The sequence below is a fragment of the Ptychodera flava genome, chromosome 20 (assembly GCF_041260155.1).
Source record: "Ptychodera flava strain L36383 chromosome 20, AS_Pfla_20210202, whole genome shotgun sequence".
NCBI lineage: Eukaryota > Metazoa > Hemichordata > Enteropneusta > Ptychoderidae > Ptychodera > Ptychodera flava.
In genome coordinates, this window is record NC_091947.1 from 9,459,910 (window position 1) to 9,480,249 (window position 20,340).

At 36.5% G+C, this 20,340-nt stretch overlaps 1 protein-coding gene across 1 annotated transcript; it reads right to left on the reverse strand.

The window, feature by feature from the left end:
* Positions 1-3,571: 3,571 nt before the first annotated feature.
* On the reverse strand, positions 3,572-16,784 carry LOC139119966 (aldo-keto reductase family 1 member B1-like). Its single transcript, XM_070683935.1, has 9 exons — positions 16,620-16,784; positions 13,644-13,811; positions 12,844-12,960; positions 10,796-10,873; positions 10,330-10,446; positions 9,038-9,144; positions 8,407-8,572; positions 5,462-5,544; positions 3,572-4,106 (listed from the first exon to the last, which is right to left on the reverse strand). Exons 1-9 carry the CDS (start codon positions 16,689-16,691, stop codon positions 4,064-4,066), a joined length of 951 nt encoding a protein of 316 aa, XP_070540036.1. The 5' UTR covers positions 16,692-16,784; the 3' UTR covers positions 3,572-4,063.
* Between the last annotated feature and the right edge of the window lie 3,556 nt (positions 16,785-20,340).

Sequence of the window (20,340 nt, forward strand, 5' to 3'; positions counted from 1 at the left end):
GATACATATTGGTTTATAGTTGAGTGTTTTCACTGTCAAATTATGTCACCAAATAATTTTATACCTTTTTAGTATACGGTCCATGTTACTACTGTACATTGGGAGTCTACAGCATGTATGCTTTGAAATTTTTCAATTTGTTGTGAGTGCACATTCCATGTCATAGGATCAAGTACTGTGAATACCAGCTACCCAGTAAATATTAGTTTGGAAATTGCCCCTAATGAAAGTGATAACATTACAGCTGTGATATGGTCTCTGTAAGGGTAGAATTTCAACCACAGACCTGAAGCATACACAAACAGAGCAGTTTGATGTGGTCATTTAGTTGACCAATGACCCCGGGGCCCAGTGCTCATAGTGTGGTTGGTATGTGAGCTATGTTTTCAAGTACACCAGCTATTGATATGGGCATTTGCCAATTCTATCAGCTTCACCTGCTGGATTTTATCAACAGTTTGCTTCCTGGTATGCCCTAGTTATTGATTGCTTGTACGTTTCAAAGCCCCCAGACGTGGTAGTATTTGCATCAAGGAAGAGAGAGAGAGAAAGGGAGGGCAAATGCTGTGGTCATGGCCATAAATCAAGTTTACAGCAAGTAGGTCAAAATCTGATATCAGATACTCTTCAGACTTCGGAGTGAATGAAATGAGCTGCATGAGAAAGCAAAGCCCCACCATAATAATAATAGACTGACTGACTTTTTATGTGTTAGGCAAATATTTTTATGATTGCCATGACGAAGTGACTACAAAAAGCATCAATATGGTAATCTCCTCACCCAGTGCACTATAAACTAAATCTGATACACTTCTTTGCATATAAATGATGCTCTTGTTTTGGAACCATGATTAAAGAATAGTGTGGGGCATTTTCAGTGTCTGAGCACAGGGCCATTTGGCATTATCAGTCATAACAAGTGTTTAAAAAATTAATAAACTTATGAGTATAAATAATTTTGATAGATATTAAATATTTCTGTCATTATTGTCAACTTACAAAGGTACACTACTGCACTCGAATCTTGAATGATGATCAGTTTCCATGCCAAATTCGCGCATTTGTAGTATACTTAATATTATATAGGGCTCTGCCCTTGGTGTCGTGCCAGGCGTTGAGATTAAAAGTGTTATTTGTGTCGATTCATGATTAGTAATCATAAAGGATAAAATAGAATTAATTGTTACTTTCTATAAACGTTTGTACCAGTATGACCGGTTTACCCTCTGATGACAGTTCACCTACACGATATACGATGTCAGACCCTGTAGGTATAGATTTTCTGTTATGTGTAAAAAAGTTTGACATAAATTGGCAATTTTTACCATGATTACTACCTATTGTATTTAACAAGGGACGTATTGTGCCATCATTAACTTTGCTATAGTAACTGTACCGCCCAACTTCCGATATTGTAAGCTGAAAACCAGCGTTACTCAAAACGGGCAAATTTTGCACATAGTTATTGACACAGAGGGCGCCTTTCTAAGATTCAATCCCAGCATTCTTTGCGAATGCTCTCGTTCACATGCACGACAGCTCGACAGTTTTCTCACTTCTATTTTTTAGGCGTGATAGTAACGGTATTTTTATATCAGCGACAGGGTAGATAATAATAATTACTCGCTAATAAAAAAGATATGTTTTATTAATGGCATGTTATAAAATAATAGCGAGCACGTTTCGAATTTGTTTATTTACGAGCACTCAAAAAAACATGGCAGCGCCCACGAAAGAAGGGTACACTTCCGGTTACTCGCATAGTATATTATGAATATGCGCATGCGTAGTCAGTAAGCCGCTGGCGCGACTACTATCAGTAACTTTATGATTAATTTTCTTGATCAAAAATTAATATTACTGTCATTATTGTATACCTTCAAAAGTACCCTACAGCACTCAAATCCGAAATGATAATCAGTATTTATGCTAAATTTACTCTGCTGTACCACAGACCCTCCGAAATATGGTCAATGTAGTAATACACTGCAATAGCATTGTGCAGTAACTTGATGCGTGGTCATAGTACTGCCACGTTATGACCAATAATGCCTCATGGCCCTGTGGTCTGAGCAGTTTAGCACAAATACAACCCATGGGGCCTTGTAAATGGCAAAGATTGGCTGTTGAGTTGTCCTGCTGTGTGTGTTTCAGTCAAAATCTACAAGAACATGCTCCACACTTTTACAACCCAACTTTCGATCGACTTGCGAGAAGTTCTACAAGGCAGTGTAAGTATAAACAATGCAAAACTTATAAAATACAAAAATACATTAATACTGCTTACATCTGGAGACCTAAAAGTGATTGTTTGAGTGCTCAAAGAGAATCGACACTTCTTTTAAAATGAAACAATTGTAATGATTAACGTAGAAAGACGTCAAATTTATACTTTCAGTCGTAACTTATGTCACCAGGGCATGTTTGGGATGCTTTTGTAATCATTAAGAATAAAAATATAACATTTGATACAGAATTTTGGAAGTAATCAATTTCTGTTCAGTTGTTGTACTTGCGCTTTGTTTTAGACATTTTTTTTCAGAAAAAAAGATATATCTGAAATGAAAAGAACAGTGTGTTTGATGTGGGAAAAATGGGCAGAAAAAAAATCGAAGTAACGATCTTTGCTCGGAAGACTTCCGATATAGTAGTGAAACATCAGGAGAAGAACAATTAATGTAATTTAGTTTATTCATTTGTTGCATCCCTTTTTCAATTGGAAACACACAGAAAAGGGGGGGGGGGGCTATAAAGGAAAATCTTATCCAGTGCCAGTTTATTTCACAACGGAAAATGGTAGGCTGGAGTAAATGGATAGCGCCATCAATGTTGACGTTTGTATATCAAAGATTTGCCATTGGTGGCGCTTTTCAACTTTGCCACCTTTTGCTGAGAGATTTTGCTCCGAATGACTCTTGCATGGGTTTCTCATTACGCATTACGTACGCCATAAAAGTTTAGTTTGTCAACTGTTTGACTTGCATAGAAAACTCTGAAATGTCAATTAAGTTCAATAATGGAATGGTACATGTCATTACTGATATTGTATTTCTAGAAGGGGCTATCAAATGATGACAAGCGATAGATTTACAACCAAATCTGTCAGCAATAACAGCAATGGCCAGAAGGTAGACCTGTTGAGACGTATTATCCTTGATTGCACTTTTAGGGGAAATATCCCTGCTTTGTACTTTTGCATCTTCACTGGACAATAAATTTGATTGTTAAAATGCAACTTGTGTTCTGTAGCTGGTAGTGTGTTTTCAAACAGGGTACCGTCTTTGAGTGTCATCACACAAATATTTAGGTGTGACTGCCTTTAGATATTGAAGTTTTTATGAACAAACGCAGTGGAGTTTGGCTGGTCCATCATCAAGAAAGAAGTTTGAATGCAACCCTACAACTGTCATCATTGCAACTGGACAACTGACAATAACTCGCAAGTAGTGAATGGTTTTCTTCATCAAGACTCCACAAGTCACATTATATTGGCCATTTGTCACCATCAAAGACATCAATTGCCTGCCATTTATTGTGTTGTTTTGAAACGAAACAGCCATGACAATGAATATGTCTTTTTCTGAGCATTACAAATTTATTTGTATCATGTAAATAAAAAAATTGAACAATTGGCATAAAAACACATCAACAAACCATTGTAAACGTTAACACCATTTGTAGCCTACATCAAGAATAAAACAGATTTGTTAAGATGACACATTATATAATATCATTGATAAAAATGACATCAAGAATGCCCGAGATTTCACAAAATAATTGAGAATTTCTTGTGTTCACAGAAGTGTTCTTATTCAGAATGTTTATGTTTCAAAAATATGTAATAGCTTTGCTATATTTATATTATCCATAATTTACAGATCTTTTAACCCCAATAGTTTTATGGTAACCCCATTTTTGTGAGGGATGCACAGACCAGTCTACCAAACCTACAACATATCACAAACTTCCCCAGAGTGTTTTATTACTTTGCATAATTATAATGACTGAGACTTAAATTTCCAATTTTGTCTTTACACTATAAAGACAATTCCAGGAGTTTATTTCACAGGTCACTCTTAAAAGGGTGGTGTGGGTGATGGCCCATCCTGAAACAAATAATAAGGTCATGGTCAAGGTTTTTTGCAGATGATATGAGCAAGACAAAGGTTTAGATCGTGTAGACGATACAACTCAGCGGTGACTGCTTCTGTAAGCTACTGTAGATTTAAATAGAGTTCAAGTAATTGGAAAAACCTCTCAGATTCCAATATGAAAACATAAAGAGTTATTATGAAGTGGTGTATGAATAACTCAATTGAAATTCGGCCCGTGATAGAGGGACTGCGATTGAAAGCGGAAGTCATGAAACTGCTGTCACTCTACTAAAAGATGTGAACACCAGGTTGGTATCATGCCGCGTTCAAAAATCATACACAGGTCTCAAGCATTCACCTGGCCGGACAGCTATACACCTTGCAACTATTTTGGATTTCACCACTTGATCTTTACCATGACTCGATTCACTCCCATACATGGGTAAAACAAAGAACGTACTGACAGTGTCAAAACGTTCTGGGTCTGAGACACTATAAGAGAACACCCAGGTTACTTATGTACAGCTAATAGGAGGTGATCTCTACAATTTTCCTTAACCTTGAATAATCTTTTTAAGAACTTTCCTCCCTGGTTTGCCTCATACGTCAATATACTTCATGAATTCATTCTCTGACTGTAAGCATGATATCTGGTAATGCTAATTCACAAACGCTTAGTGTATCACAATAGCAGTATTTTTATCTTTGCAAAAGTCTGAGTATGACTGTCTCTTCATTGTGTGTGCAATTTACTCTTTCAATCACTGGATGCAAACTTTAAAGTTTAATAATTTTAGTATTTTACAATGGGTTGATATTAAGGTAGTATGCACCTCGAAAGTGAAAGACTTAAACTTTTCCTCTAACTTTCCTTAAGGAATCTTTCAATCATTCTCTTTCAAAATCAAGAATAAAAAAAGGGGGGTCACTGTGCAAATTTTGGTACTAGAGAAACAAATTACCCAAGATTTACCGATATTAGAAATTCAAAATGGCCACCATCCCTGTGTTAACTCTATGGAGAAAAATAAAATTTTTCGAATTTCGAAAAACTAAGCCGGTATAAAGTTTTCTTTCACCAAGAGCTTTAAAATGAACCAATGAACCCCCATATGTGGTATATCAGAAGAGAGTTGTAAAAGTTTGAGAGTCCGAATGTCTGTCCCTGAGGTGCTTTCTACCTTAAGTAAACACAAACACTAAAATTTAATCATTCATCATGACTCTATCGCCATTTCGACGCAAGTGAAACTGACTGAACATTTCATAGGCCTATGTTTTCATTTTAATCAGTAAGCACTAAAGAAGAGAACCAATCTATTTTGAAAGGTATGGTAAACTACACTATTGGCTAACCCTATACGTACCATTCTACTAGACATCCACGGTAGTTACGATTGAACCCAGCAATTGTCTTCATGTCATCATCACTTAGTTCAAAATCAAATACCTGCAATATTACATCATAAATGTTGTAAAAAAATGAAGTGGAACTTGAGATGTAAATAAGGCATCCATCAGTAAGATTTAATTATAAATTTATAAAATTGGACTACTCATATCTATGTATCTCGTAATGTATTGATGTTGATTAAATTTTCATTCGAAATTTGTTTGAATTTTCAACAGAACAGTCAGTTGGCAGATGAACCATAAATTATGCATACAGAACACACCATCAGCGTAAACCAATCAAGACAGAACTATGGATGCCATGATCAATTTAACATGGAAAACACCTTTATTTATGAATGAAACCCTCCAGGCCAGCTCACCTGTTTATCAATCAAAATGTAGATTACACTGTAAGAATGTCTGAAGAGATCCTAAATGAATTCAGAAAAGTCACAACGGGCCTTCAACCACCTTTCAAATGGAACTCAGTGAAACCTTCCAAGCAATTAACAATGGGCTAACAGAAAGTTACATACACTTACTGTGTATGTTTATTAGCAATTCAAAATCACAGTTTTTTCAAACAAATTATTGATGAGGGCTTACCCTAATCAAAGAAACGGAATGGAACGGAACGGAACGGAAGACCATACAAAATTGAAATTTGTTTCTTTTTTTTCTTTTTTTTGCGATGCGTGTGTGACAGTATGGCGTACAATCAAGTTTGCTTGCGTATACTTTGCTTTAATGAAACAAAATTTTAAAACATCGTAAACCTACTGCCCATCGACGACGTCAGTTAATATAAAGGAAAATGAGGGAAAGTCCACACATCGGCTCTACCAAGTTTATAATATTACGATGTCGTGAATAAAAGGATCATTGCATTTATTTTGTGTGGAATACATGGCGAGACACCGGTGAATCCATAGTGCTTTGACCGTAGTCATGTGATCTGGGTCCCCGGTATAAAACCGGTTTGTTGATTGAGTGATTCGTCTTAACGGTGTTTCGGAACTAAAAATGGGGTTCCTTCATCAGTCGCTCTCTTGTTTTGTATCCCCTCTGCTTGGTTGTGTGATGAAGTCATCTTCGTCCTTGACGAGGAGAAGCCAGATTCGTTATTGAGAGAGTTAGCCACTATTGACTGACTCTATAGTGAGCGATCTGATGTGTTGTGTCATATTATAATTAACATGACCAAGCATCGACCAGAGTTTCTGGACGCTTATACGGATATTTGTTTTAGGGCATATTTTGAGCGTTGCTGGTGCTCGTTATGTTAACAGTAAATGTTGTACTAATCTGATCTAATCTGTACTAATCTAGTTTGTTTTAGGCATTTAAATCGATTATCCGAATTTTTGGTTTTGTGTCAATTTTTCATGGACTTTTTAATAGATTTCGGGTTGATATTGGTGCCTGCTTTCTGGTGTTTGAAAAGCATGTTGTGGAGGGCTGTTTCATGAAATAAATCTTATTTCTCTGTGTTTAGCCATTTCCGGGTTTCATGGTTTCGTTTACAATATTTGCTGTAAACGGCCTTTGAAATCGGTTTAGTCTGAGGAGAGTATTGGTTTATATAATTCATGCCGCCAACTTTAATTAGTTATATGGCAGCTTCTTCTGCAGTTTTTGATTTTCTTTGCCAGATGATGGTTTTTGTATTGCTCAGCAATCTTTTTAGTTTGGTTGATTGTAGTACCAATGCGACGACAGATTGCGCCATCTTGGTTTTATACGATAAGTTGTGGCGTAAAATGGAGACAAATTAAGCAAAAAATTCAGAATCCCATTGTTAAAACCGCTATCGTGAAACCAGCTGTTTGAGCGATGTGGGCAAAGTGTGTTTGAATTAACTCACCGGACTTTTCAGTTGTCGTTCCAGATATCGACGGAATGCTTACTCCTTCACATGTTGGTCAAAGTTACATAACGAGCTATGATTTTGTGAGAAGTTGTTTTAGATGCTCGTTTTAGGGACCATGAGGAGTGTTGTTAGAAAACGACTCGAGGGTTGATCCCAGAAGTATAGCTGAGCTGCAGTGATTTTTTGTTCACTCTTCTGTGTTGATAGAGTCCTACCTTATGTGCTCAGTTTAAGCGAGCAGACTGTACGTAACAGAGACATCACTATCTGTGCTCATCTCAGACTGGTTTGACGAGACTTTTAGCTTGTTCTATTTGTAGCAAGGCAGGATATGATTACAGGTTTGGGTATATTTACATTACGTCAACGTCAAAGTAGACCGTTATTTGATAGATTAATTGGTTTCAGGCACTAAACTTTGATGAAGTTTATTTTGTCCCAATGGTTTCCGTGTAAGAGCCATGGTTAAAATATCTATATATTTTGCACACAAAGATAATGGTTGAAATGATCCATGTTTTTGCTGATTTTTTACTGCCTTACACATGAGGTAGTCCATGGATACCCTGGAGGGTATTCTCGTGTTTGCTAGCCCTCGACTTAGATCACACATGGTCTTTTCATAAAATGGAGTGTCCATGCTATTAACGTGACCTAAGAAAGCAATCAATACGCAAGCAAACTTGAATGTACGCCATACTGTCACACATGCATCGCAAAAAAAAAATAGAAAATAGAAACAAATTTCCATTTTGTATGGCCTTCCGTTCCGTTCCGTTCCGTTCCGTTTCTTCGATTAGGGTAAGCCATTGATGAGTCAACTTTCAAATGGACACACATGAAAATACAGGTATGGACAAGTTGGTTCACAATAGAATCTCTTAAAACATGACATGCAAAGCAAGAGGTAAAGGCAACTGAAAATTGAATTGGTAACTGAAAATAAGCAGTGACAGGCATATAGAAAGAAAACATAAAGATCCAATACAATTAATGAATGAGTAAAAACACACTAGATGACTGAATCAATAAATAAAATTGCTTTACCTGGAGGTTTGCCTTAATCCTCTCTGGTGTGACACTCTTTGGAATCACAACAATTCCCCGCTGTATTTGAAATCTTATAAGAACCTGTGCCACTGACTTCTTGTACTTCTCTCCAATTTCCTTCAGCCTTGGCTCATCTAACAAACTGGGATCATCAGGTTTGACCCTGAAGGAACCATAAAAAGATATGATACTTAAACTAAATTGGATTGAATGCGGTGGTTGTCACTTGGCAAAATCAGCCTGTGCTGGGGTGTTGCATTGTCCATTAATTACTAAACACTGCACTGAATATTGGAATTTGATATACAATTCATTTTGCCACACTGTTGCTGTTTTCTCTGTGGTGTTGCTGGAACTTATCATATCTGCATCTTTGTTTTCCAGGTTTCATGTGAACAGTAAGAAATCTTGTGTTATCTGTAGCATTTTCAACATCTAAAATTTGTGCCAAGAGTCGATTTACTGCCTGAGAACAGTTACAATCATTTACTGTTTATGATAATCCTATTTCAGCAAAATGAAGTTTCTATGGTATGGTTGCACTGGACCAGTCAGTATAGGGATAGGCATAGAGTACACACAATATGAAATGGAAATCAGTCATACCGTTGTACACCAATTAACTCACCATGGTCTGTCTGGTGAACCAAGGGGGCTATACGCCGTCATGACAATGTTCTTAGACTTGCAATATTCAATCAAACTCTCTTGAGTCAAGTAAGGATGACTTTCAACCTGTCAGTTTGATTATGAAAGACAAATGACAAATTAAAAGCAGTTACAGTAGGCAACATAATAATTAACAATCACTTATTAGATACTGAATTTTATTTTTGTGGATATATCTCAAAATGGGACACCTGTCTGTTGCAGACAGGTTTTTTTAGCCAAATTTCCACACTGCATAGAAATTAAGCTTTCACCAAAATGGGTTGATCCAATCCTATTGTATTCGTTGGAAATTGTAGACCTCTGTACTAGCAAGTTGAAGGGGGGAGGTTGAGATTGTCTTCCCATTGTTGACACCTTTACCAATCAAACGGGTCCCCTGAAACAAATGACTTCACTTCAGTTCCAAACCTGCACACTTGTACAAAATTTGACATGCAAGCATTTCATAGCACTGAGTTAAAAGTTTCCTATTGATGTAGCCTTTCTTGATATTACAGAGGTGACAGGATCAGAGTTCTTAACAGTAAATGTTGACATAAAAACTGGCAGGAGTTGATTTGATGGAGCAACTGCAATTTTATCAAGATAACCTTATCTGCTACTTTGTTTACCATTTCATAAACTTCTTTGTACCTGGACGCTGTAGGGTCAAATAAAACTGAAATTAATTTTAAGATCTTTTGAACATTTGAAATTGGGGCAGATATTAAGACTCTAAAATCTTAACAATTATTTTCTGATCTACCACTCATGGAGGCTTTATTATAAAGCTCTTGGTGTAAGAAAAATTTTTACCGTCTTACTTTTCAAAAAATCGACAATTTTATTTTTCTCCATAGAGTTAACACAGGGACGGCGGCAATTTTGAATGTTAAATATCGGTAAATCTTGGGTATTTTGTTTCTCTGGTATCAAAATTTGCATGGTGACTGCTGATTTTTATTCTTGATTTTGAATGGTTGAAATGTTCCTTGAAGATGTTTTGAGCAAAAATTTAAATCTGTCACTTTCGTGGTGCATACTACCTTAAGAACCAAACTTAAAACATGCAATTATCAAATCTTGAAAAGTTTAAACTGATCTTCATAATTTCTTTAAAAGTTTAAAGTTTTTATTTTGGTTTCCCTCTATGGAAGTCCAACCCTTCAACAGAAAACATGTGTTTACCATTTTGTACCATTGAGCTGATATTCATTGGCTGGTTATACAATAATTTCGTTATCACATATTCAACTAAAAATGCCTTACCTGTAGATTGGACACTGGAATTTTTGCAACAGCCAGCACACGATCGATCTGTTCTGTATTGAAATTTGACAAACCAATGGCCTTACAGAGTCCTTCATCGACCAGTTTTTCCATTGCCTGGGATTAAAATATCTGAGTTACATCGATGCTGTCATTTTCATATTATATACTCTGGCAGTGTTCTAACATGCAAATTTTTTGAGAACAGAAATTAGTGAGTTTCAACATATCTTGAATTCCAGGTTTTCTTGCTTGGACCTGTCTTTTAAAACTTTGTCAAGGACATTAAAATTAATTTGACTAGAAAAAATAAATATGACTATTAGATTTCAACTGTGCTACTTGGAACCACCTTGGCATGGACGAATTTGTATTCATGAAAATGCAACACAATAAAAAGAGTCTAGACCTAGGTTGGAAAAATTATAAACACACAGTATATACAACGGTCTGTGAATATACATACCTGCCATGTGTCAACAAAGTCGGAATCAGCATAAATAAATTTTCCATTTTCATCCTTTGGGAATGTGTTTTCCCCTCTCTGAAAATAATTACACTTGAATGAGAAAACGTTGCTTTTTACCATAGACAGTAGACTGAGGATCTACTACCTATCCATCGTCGTAAACCACGTGCCTCTTTACGGCGACAGCTCAGCGCTTCCCTTGATTTTTGCGTAGGTCAGCGGAGCGAAAATTATTGCTCTGGCTCACGAGAATGCTGCCTATCCTTTTACAATTATAACATACAAGCAATTTTTAGCTCACATGTTCACACGTTAGCTGATGTTGATGTCTGTCTCGGTCTGTCTGTTTGTTTTTCTGTCTGTCTGTCTGTCTGTTGGCCAGATATCTAAAGAACGGCTTGTTGGATCAAAATCAAATCTTGTACATACATTCTGTTTGAAAATGCAAGAACTCATAAGTTTTTGGTGGGTTTGGCTTGCATATTTCATGCTCATTTGCATAATTAATGATTTTAGGAAAAAACAGACATACATTGAGAACCGCTGCACTGAATTGGATGAGATTTGCTACACATGTTGATCACACAAGGATTTATCCACCATGAAAGACATAAAGGGGTGACATGAAAGGTTATTGTTAATTTGCAGATATTATGAACTTCACTAATTAGGGATATATTTCTCGATTTACTTGACCAAAGTTGCCGAAATGTGCTGTGTATATTTAAGATACAATGATACAACTTTATTGAAAGTCATTAAGCATTTCCACTTCAATCAATTCCTAATTTGCATATTTTATGAACATTTTTAATTAGGGGTTGCCGTCATGACTCGACCAAAGCTGACAAAATTGCTATGTACATTGAAGATACTATGATACAACATATTGAAAGTAATAAAGGATTTTTACTTCAGCCAATTCCTAATTTTGCATATTTTATGGAACTTTCCTAAATAGGGATATATAACTTGATCAAAGTTGATGAAACATGCCATGTACATTGATGATACTTGGTTAAAACAATTTAAAAGTCATTTGACATTTTCACTTCAGCATATTACTTATTCGCATATTTAAAGAACTTTCAAGTTAAAGGATATATATCTGGGTTGACATAATCAAAGTTGGCAAAAACTGCAATGAACATTAAGATTCTACATCAGAACATTATTGAAAGTAATTTTTATTTCAACTACAGTAATTACATATTTGTATACTTAATGTTTTTTTTTGAATTATTGTGCGGTGAATATTGTTCATGATGTTGATCATAACACTTTCAATGAAGTTGCAAACATGAAACAAGGTCTAAATTTACAGACAACTGCAATATACACTGAAGTACGTGAGTATTTTCAGTTCATATCTGGTCCTTGATGGGATCAAAATCAATGTAAAATTTCAAAAACGTCAAGGATTCATGAAAATGTGTATTGATATAGCTATACATATAAAGAGTACGTATTCTACAAAAGTATTTATCGTAGGCCAAAACAAAAAAATTAATTGCGCTCTTCCGATGACATGGTTTTCAAAAAAAAGGGTAGGTAGGTCGGCAGGAATTTTTTTCCAAAATATTTTAATTTGTAAATATGCAATTTTCAAGGGTTCAGGGCGGTCAAACAATGGCTACAACATTTCCAGAAAAAATAAACATACATATAAAAGGGGAAAAATACAAAAGACATTCTCGTTCAAGCAAAAATCAAATGCATGTAGCGAACGCATGATATTACCGGTTTTTTCTTTCTTTTATTTACTTCCGTCTTTACGTAGCTCTAAAAAGTTTAGGGTTGGCAGATAAAAAAATAGGGTAGGTCAGGTTATCAGATTAGCCCAACTTTTTATTTTCTCTTTTTATTTTCAAAAAAGCAAATATGAATAGTTTGGCACCTCAGATAGTACTCCAACAGTTTACTGAAGCTGACTGCACCCTTAATAATCCAGTGCAGTGGAGATGAATGCTATTGGTCCTCAAATCAAATCTATCGTACTAAAACTTGACCGTCAATTTACTCTATTATTATTCTTATGCACTTACAAGGAATGCCATTGGCCAGTGTATCAAGTAGAGATCAAGATAATCCAATTGCAGTGCTTTCAAGGTTTTCTGACAAGCTTTCTTCACATCGTCAGGGTGATGATCCACATTCCAAAGCTGTATACGTGTACACGTGAAAGTTTATACAGTTAATAAAATGCACCACATACATTACTAATTTCATTTCAGGAAAATCGATGCAACCCATCAACTCCTGAGTGAACAAATTATGAACACAGATCATTTACATCCAATTTTTGAGAAAGTTTCAACTTCTTTATGAGTTTTGTCATACATTTCTAAACTTAACATATTTTACAGATGGATGAAGTCTGTGATTTCAAACCCGTTCCAAAAATTGAAGCTTGAACTGCTTTACTATGTCTGAATATTTTGTCCTCTTGAATTCATGAAAAGAATGATTGCCATTTCAAATTTAGATAGGTAAATTTTGAAGTATACTTTTCTAAAGTCAAATTTGAATGGATTACTCCTGATTTTTTATTCTTTCTTATGAAAGACGACAGTTCTAAGTTGAGTTAACTTTAAAACTTCCTTTCATATGATTCATATAACTTATAAATGTCATAAAATTGAATAACAAACTTTTTTAGTGCCAAAGCTTGAAGCTCAAATACGTGATGTCGAATTTGAAATAAGTGAATTTGTAATAGGAAGAACTTTTTAGCGGGATGTTACCGGTAATATCATTCCACTGTGCGTTACATTTGTTCAAATAATTAGTTGGTTGACAATATATGTATGTAGATTTGACAAAACTTAGGTAGACATTACAATACCTTGCTAGTAACAAACACATCCTCTCGTTTTGCTGTTCCCTGACTAAACACTTCATGAAGTGCCTGTCCAACTTCTGCTTCATTGCCATATATATGTGCACAGTCAATATGCCTGTATCCAGTTTCAATGGCAAACTTTACAGCGTTCTTCACTTCACCTGGTTTGGACTGAAAATATTAAAATGACAAGAATCTGAGAGAAATAATTGCTTTTCTTATAATCACAGAAAACCCCTAAACTTTCACTTGCAGGGTAATTATTACTGTAATCAAGGGCATACTATACACTGTTTGCCTGGGAATATTATTTGTTCGACAACTACTTTGAATACTCCTCAAGGGGAAAAGATGTCAGTCCCCTTGGGTGGGGGAAGGTTGTGTTCTTTGTGCAACTGTTTATTTTAATTTATTATTTTTGACTGTCACATTTCAAATAACATCTTGACTCCAAACAGTCAACGTACCCTAGACACAGTGTTTACATCAGTCGTAGGGTTCCCTGGCAAACAATTGAGCAGAGTTCCGACGACCGCCCCATCCCTTTTAAGTCACAACCACAGCCGTCCTACACGTAGTAAAATAAGACTTTTATTTAAAGCCCCAGTATTTTTAACTTTTAACAATTTTTTCATATTTTTGATTAAAATGACATCCTTAGTATGTGAAAGTAGACCATAATTAATACTGAATCGCATGGTTTGCATGCCCAGCCCGCTTCACAAACGTGTACGATTAACAGTAAAAGGAGTGAAAAATGACTTCTTGTCCAGACCAGAAGTCAGACTTCATTGACACACGAAACGAAACGTAATCACACCACCGCGCATGCTCAACCACATCTACGCAAATATTACTGTGGAGTACATAGAAACCTACGCTCTTCAAAAAGGTCTGGTCGATCGAAACTGGAGACTCAGCTTAAAACGCGCGAACCAATCTATGAAAGCTGGCCATATAATTAACCGTTGTAGGCGGCAGTTATAGAGACTACTGAAGACACAATCTACTGACTTTGTGTAAATGGAAACAATTTTTTTTTGTTCAGCCTTGAAGCAATTGTTTTCCATTTTTTTTTTAAATCCTCCCGCCCCATCCCTGAAAATCAAATTGTCACGCCCTAGACACATGAAGAAACTTCCAAAAACAAACCTATATCTACAAAGGTAAACCAATGTTTATTTTTTGCCCATACACCAAATACATGGAGAGATTTGAACACACAACCATAACACAGAAACGCGACAGGGAAAAGTATTAACATCGTTTTTCTGTCTTCCACAACTGGTGCATCCACCTTTGGAACAACTTACAAACCAACCACTGGAGTGATGAAATTTAGATCAATTTTAGCATTATCACTTCAGTGAACATGACCGTGTCCTATTCAGTCTTGATCCTAACTCTTGGCATGACCGGAACGCATTGCTAATTGTGTGCACAGAGACAATGGTACACCACAGGGCCTCATAAGTGCCTATTTAAGTCAATATTACAGCGTTTTTTCTTTCTTTTCAATGTTACAAATAATCCAGCTGAAGAGCACAACACTTGTAATGTGTAGCTGTCTTTGTGTAGCGTGTATTGGCATGTATAGTGAGTCCTCGTAAATGTGACCTTTAGTTCCGTGACCTGTAGGCCCGGCTCTAGCCATGCCTACTTCCTGCCCTGCCCTCGCTATGCTTACTGTACTAATTTCCCGGAAATTAGTACAGTAAACACAGTGACGTCTGTACCGCATGGCCAGTAGGCATGGCCAGAGGAATTGGCTAGAGGTCACGGAACTAAAGGGTCGTATTTAAATATGATCACACACCCCATTGAGGGCGCACTATACATGCCAATACAAGCTACACAAAAGACAGCTACACAAATGTTGTGCTCTTCAGCTGCAGTGGTTTATTTGTAACATTTAAAAAGAAAGAAAAACTCTGTAAGATTGACTTCAATAACCACTTATGAGCCCCTGTGGGTACACGCAATGTTTACTTAAAAGAGATGCACATTGCAAGGCTAGATCAGATGGCTGTAAAAACCTAACATATGAGTCAACATGAAGGTTGTTCGGAGAGGACATATTCCTCCCCATAAAACCTATGTTTTTCATTATTAGCTTTGAGGACGATTTGAACGTTAATTTTCACAACTCTATATTTTCCTACCAAGTATAACTGAATGCTAGTTTTCAAGTCTTTACTGTTTTATTATATCCTCTATCTCTCTACTATACGAATATATACTCCCTCACCATATTACATATGGCATGGGAGCATAAAAATAGCTCTCTATGGCTGGATGGCTGGCAACAATCTAATTGCCATTTGAAGTTAATGATTTACTGCTCTTCTCTCTTTAATATTAATAATTGACATCCATTTGTGAACAACAGCTCTGGACATCTGGTTATGCATATAAAGTGTGAAATACATTTACAACTCATTCAAAATGTTGTATTCAAACTTTAAAAATTGACACTTTGAAGTTTCTATCTTGCAACCACAGTCTGTGACTGTGGCGATGACCCCATTGACCCGAGCGCGTTCGATACACGCCACAAGTACACGGCTGCGATATCACAGCTACTGTAACAAGGCCAACGCCTAAACGTAACTTACGTCCTGGTTGCACGAAGGCCATGCCCCATTTTATGATGTTAATATATATACACGTACACCGTTACAATCACAGGCGCTCCTTAGCTGGTTAGTCTGCTAAGTAGATCGATTTTCGGCTCGATTTATCGATCCCGTAGTCGATATGCCCGCCAATGCAACCTAAGTACTCACGGTTGCAGTGGCGGGCATATCGACGACGGGATCGATAAATCGAGCCGAAAATCGATCTACTTAGCAGACTAACTAGCTATAAAGGCATGTGCACTGTGTGTTGCATAAACCGATGCTAAAAGATGACATTCCATGCATAAACTGCGTACGATCACTCGTACTCGTAGCTGACAATAAGAACGGCCTATCTTACCTTCCACGTACCCAAGCCAAATATGGGAATACCCTGTCCCCCGCTCGCTAATGTGCATCGTTGGTTCGCCATTTTTGCACCTTTTTGCAAGATACGAATAGTATATTAGCTGCGAATGGACTACACGTTACATGTATAAAATGCAGAACATCTCCTGACGATTACATTTTTATCGGGTTTATTCGTTTGGAAAGAAGGTTGGCCAAATTTATTCATAACCTCACTGACTTTTAAAGGTATCTCTTTTATATAGGATGACTAAAAAGAATAAAAGAAAGAAAGAACGTAAAATAAAAGTATTAAAACTTCAGGACAATCTCTAAAAATCCCATTATCAAGACTGGAGGGACTACTTTACTTGAGCAAAGGAAACCGATGAGAAAACCTAAATAACGGTGAAGGTCAACTGATCCAGTGGAAGTATATTACAAAACCGTTCTATTCGTGAGTCGTGGGAAAAACTTCCTTTCCAGGATAAGAATTTTACACCATTTATTCGAAAATAGCTACGGAGGGAAGGGAAATCCTCGGCCCCCCTGTAGCCAAAATGGATTGCGCAAGCTAGCCTTGCAGCAGTGAGTCTAGACAGTGGATTGCGCAAGCGCATTGCGCAATTCTGGGTGACCTATATATGACCCAGTGGGGGAATTCCCAATCGGAACACAGCGCGTGGCAGGAATTATTAATGTAGAAAATATGAATATGATCAATAAATGTCTTGTATTGAACTATTTTTCCTTATACAACCCTTACCTGTGTCTAGTGTGTGCCTATTACTTTACGCTAGCTTTCTCTGTAGGCTTAGTATTTCAAAGAATACAGTCTGAGCCAATATCTGTTAATCGCCCTCCCTAATCCCCTTCATTATTAAATTTGTTCTGCCGATCACTGACGCGGGGGTTTATCGCCCTGATCAAATACCTTGTTAGCAGCTCATATGGTAGTAGACGGAAAGGGCTGAAACTCTCAGGGTCCGATTTCATAAAATCTTCATTTTCGAAGGGTTACATGACGTTCATTTTCGAAAAAAGTCGGCTTTAGCTTTGAACGCTGACTAGTTACATTATGTTCAGGATTCCAATGGTCAAAGACGGAGTAGAACGATCGGATGGGACAGATGGGAGTAAGCTTATATAACGCCGGAAGACGGAAGTTGCGACCTGACACTATGTTGGAACATATCTTGTTTACGGGAGCGAGCAAATGGACAAGTTGTAAACAAAATTTGCATACCTCCACAAAAGCTTCGCTTAGTGTCAAGGTCGATTGTTATCAGTTACTCGAATTAGGCTAAGTCTCCCCACTCACAGTTACGAGTGTAGTGATACATAGCGACCGCCGCGTAGTATGCATAGAATAATATTATTCTATGCATACTACGCGGCGGCCGCTATGTATCACTACACTCGTAACTGTGTCCCCACTCAGTGTTTTAGTGCATTAAAATACTCCGGCATCAAAGTTGGGATGTTAAGCTCGTTCAAATTTCCCAGGCTTTCATTTGGTAGACACAACTAAAACACTAATAAGCCACAAACACTAAAATTACCGTATGAAGTACTTTCATTGTTTGTCCCGATTGTGCAAAGGCGGGTTGATAAAATCATGATTAAATCTAGTAGGCGAGCGGCGAATCCATAAAAAGGCCCTTATTTTAGGAGTTTAATGTACCCACCTTACATACGGCCACATCATACGTCATTTGAAAGCTTATTATCTCTTCTTTAAGAAAATTGACGATGTTGAGCTGCCAAGTAGGGCCATAACCTCCTAATTTGCATAATTAACAAGGGTACCCAATTTGCATAAATGCGATATAATATTTTAAATTTATTGTTAAACTTCTCTAACGATACGTTTAAACTATTGAGTGATATATCAAATGAAAGGTCTTTCCATGTAGAATACGAAATGGATATTCAAAGAGATATTGAAATTGATTATACCGAAATATTTTCATGTTTATATTGAAAACAACATTTTCCCCTTTTGAATAACAATATTTTAAAAATTTTAACACATACAGCAACAACACACAGCCACACCATACGTCATTTGAAAGCTTATTATCTCTACTTCACGAAAATGAACAATTTGGAGCTACCAAATCGGGCCATAACCCCCTAATTTGCATAATAAACACGCATACCCAATTTGCATAAATGCGATATAGTATTATAAATTTATAGTTAACTTTTCTAAACATACGTTTAAACTATCGAGTGATATATCAAATGAAAGGTAGTTACATGTAGAATACAAAATGAATATTCAAAGAGATATTGACATGGATTTCACTGAAATATTTTCATATTTATATGGAAAAATATTTTCCCCTTTAGAATAACAGTATTTCAAAAATGTAAACACATAGAGTCCTATCATACAGCCACATCATACGTCATTTGAAAGCTTATTATATCTACTTGAAGAAAATTGACAATGTGGAGCTATCAAGGAAGGCCGTAGCCCTTTATGTCCATAAATTACACTGGTGAGCAATTTGCAGAAATGAGATATCAAATTAGAAAATTCATTGTTAACTATTCTAAAGACACTTTTACACTATCGAGTGATATATGGTCTGTGGTGATGGTATTTGCATGTAAAACACAAATTGATATCAAAAGTGATGTTTAAATTAATTTACGGAAATATTTTCATATTTCTGTCGACATAAATAGTAGTAAAGTAAAACGTGGTCAACTGGGATTAATAAGAATTTTACACCCCATTTTATTCATTTATCTACATGAAGCGAAGGAAAAATTAACCATCCATGTAACTAAAGTATGACCCTGACCTATATACGAACTCACGCACGCGCAGCAGTGCATTGTCCTGAACTAAGCGGGAAATTCCCTGCTGAGCATGTTTATACATGTACGGGAAATTCCGTGTGAGTCATCACCATCAAACTAGCCTATATAAAGGAGCCCCGTTGTCAGTCCGGCCGGCCGGTCGCGGAGTCTAGCTGATGTTGAACACGAAGTTCCTATCGGGGCGAACTTGTTCACCTGATAGATAAAATTTTAGTAATTTCCTCTGAACTTAAAATGTGACGGAAGACATTACTTCAAATAATATGAGACGTTTCAGATGAATGGTACTGATATCTAAAGTGTTCACTCTTTTATCTCTACGTACAAATGTAGTTCCTAAGTCGTTCTCTATTCTATTCCCACCAACAAAACATTCAATACTCATTTCCCCTCCCCGATCTTTATCAATACTTATGATAATATCACAAGTTGTTCTGTTATCTGTTTTCATAGCATAATATCCAACCAAATCGTCAAATTCATCTCCAGTAGCTAACTTTACACATCTAATGAGAACTGTACCATGTTGAAGTATTTTCATATTATCAGTCATCTGTTGATTTACAGTCTGTAAAGTTAATTCAGCTGCCTCATCACCGACACTTTTAAGACCCAGTTTCTTTAAAGTTGTGTCCCAAAATAATCTAACTGGAACTCCGCTAGCTGTATACGAGCAATAATTCTCCCCCTCGTTTATCCACCTTCTTAGTGTATTATCTGCCTTCATTATTGTATTAAGAGGACTAATTTTAAGATGAATTGGTATACCAAGAAGTGCAATGTATGGATTCGTAGGAGTAAGCCAACTACGAAAATCTAACACTTTATATTGTTTACATTGCTATCAAAATAAATCACATTCGGAGTTCCTGGTGGTTCAGCAACACCTCCTGCAATTT

What these genes read in the sequence shown, in the direction of transcription:
- LOC139119966 (XM_070683935.1), bottom strand. Translation starts at nt 16,691, where the DNA reads ATGGCGAACCAACGATGCACATTAGCGAGCGGGGGACAGGGTATTCCC. An exon ending in ACTGGCCAATGGCATTCCTT is followed by an intron (nt 10,874 to 12,843) that starts GTAAGTGCATAA and finishes AATTATTTTCAG; the next exon opens with AGAGGGGAAAACACATTCCC. An exon ending in ACTTTGTTGACACATGGCAG is followed by an intron (nt 10,447 to 10,795) that starts GTATGTATATTC and finishes TTTTAATCCCAG; the next exon opens with GCAATGGAAAAACTGGTCGA.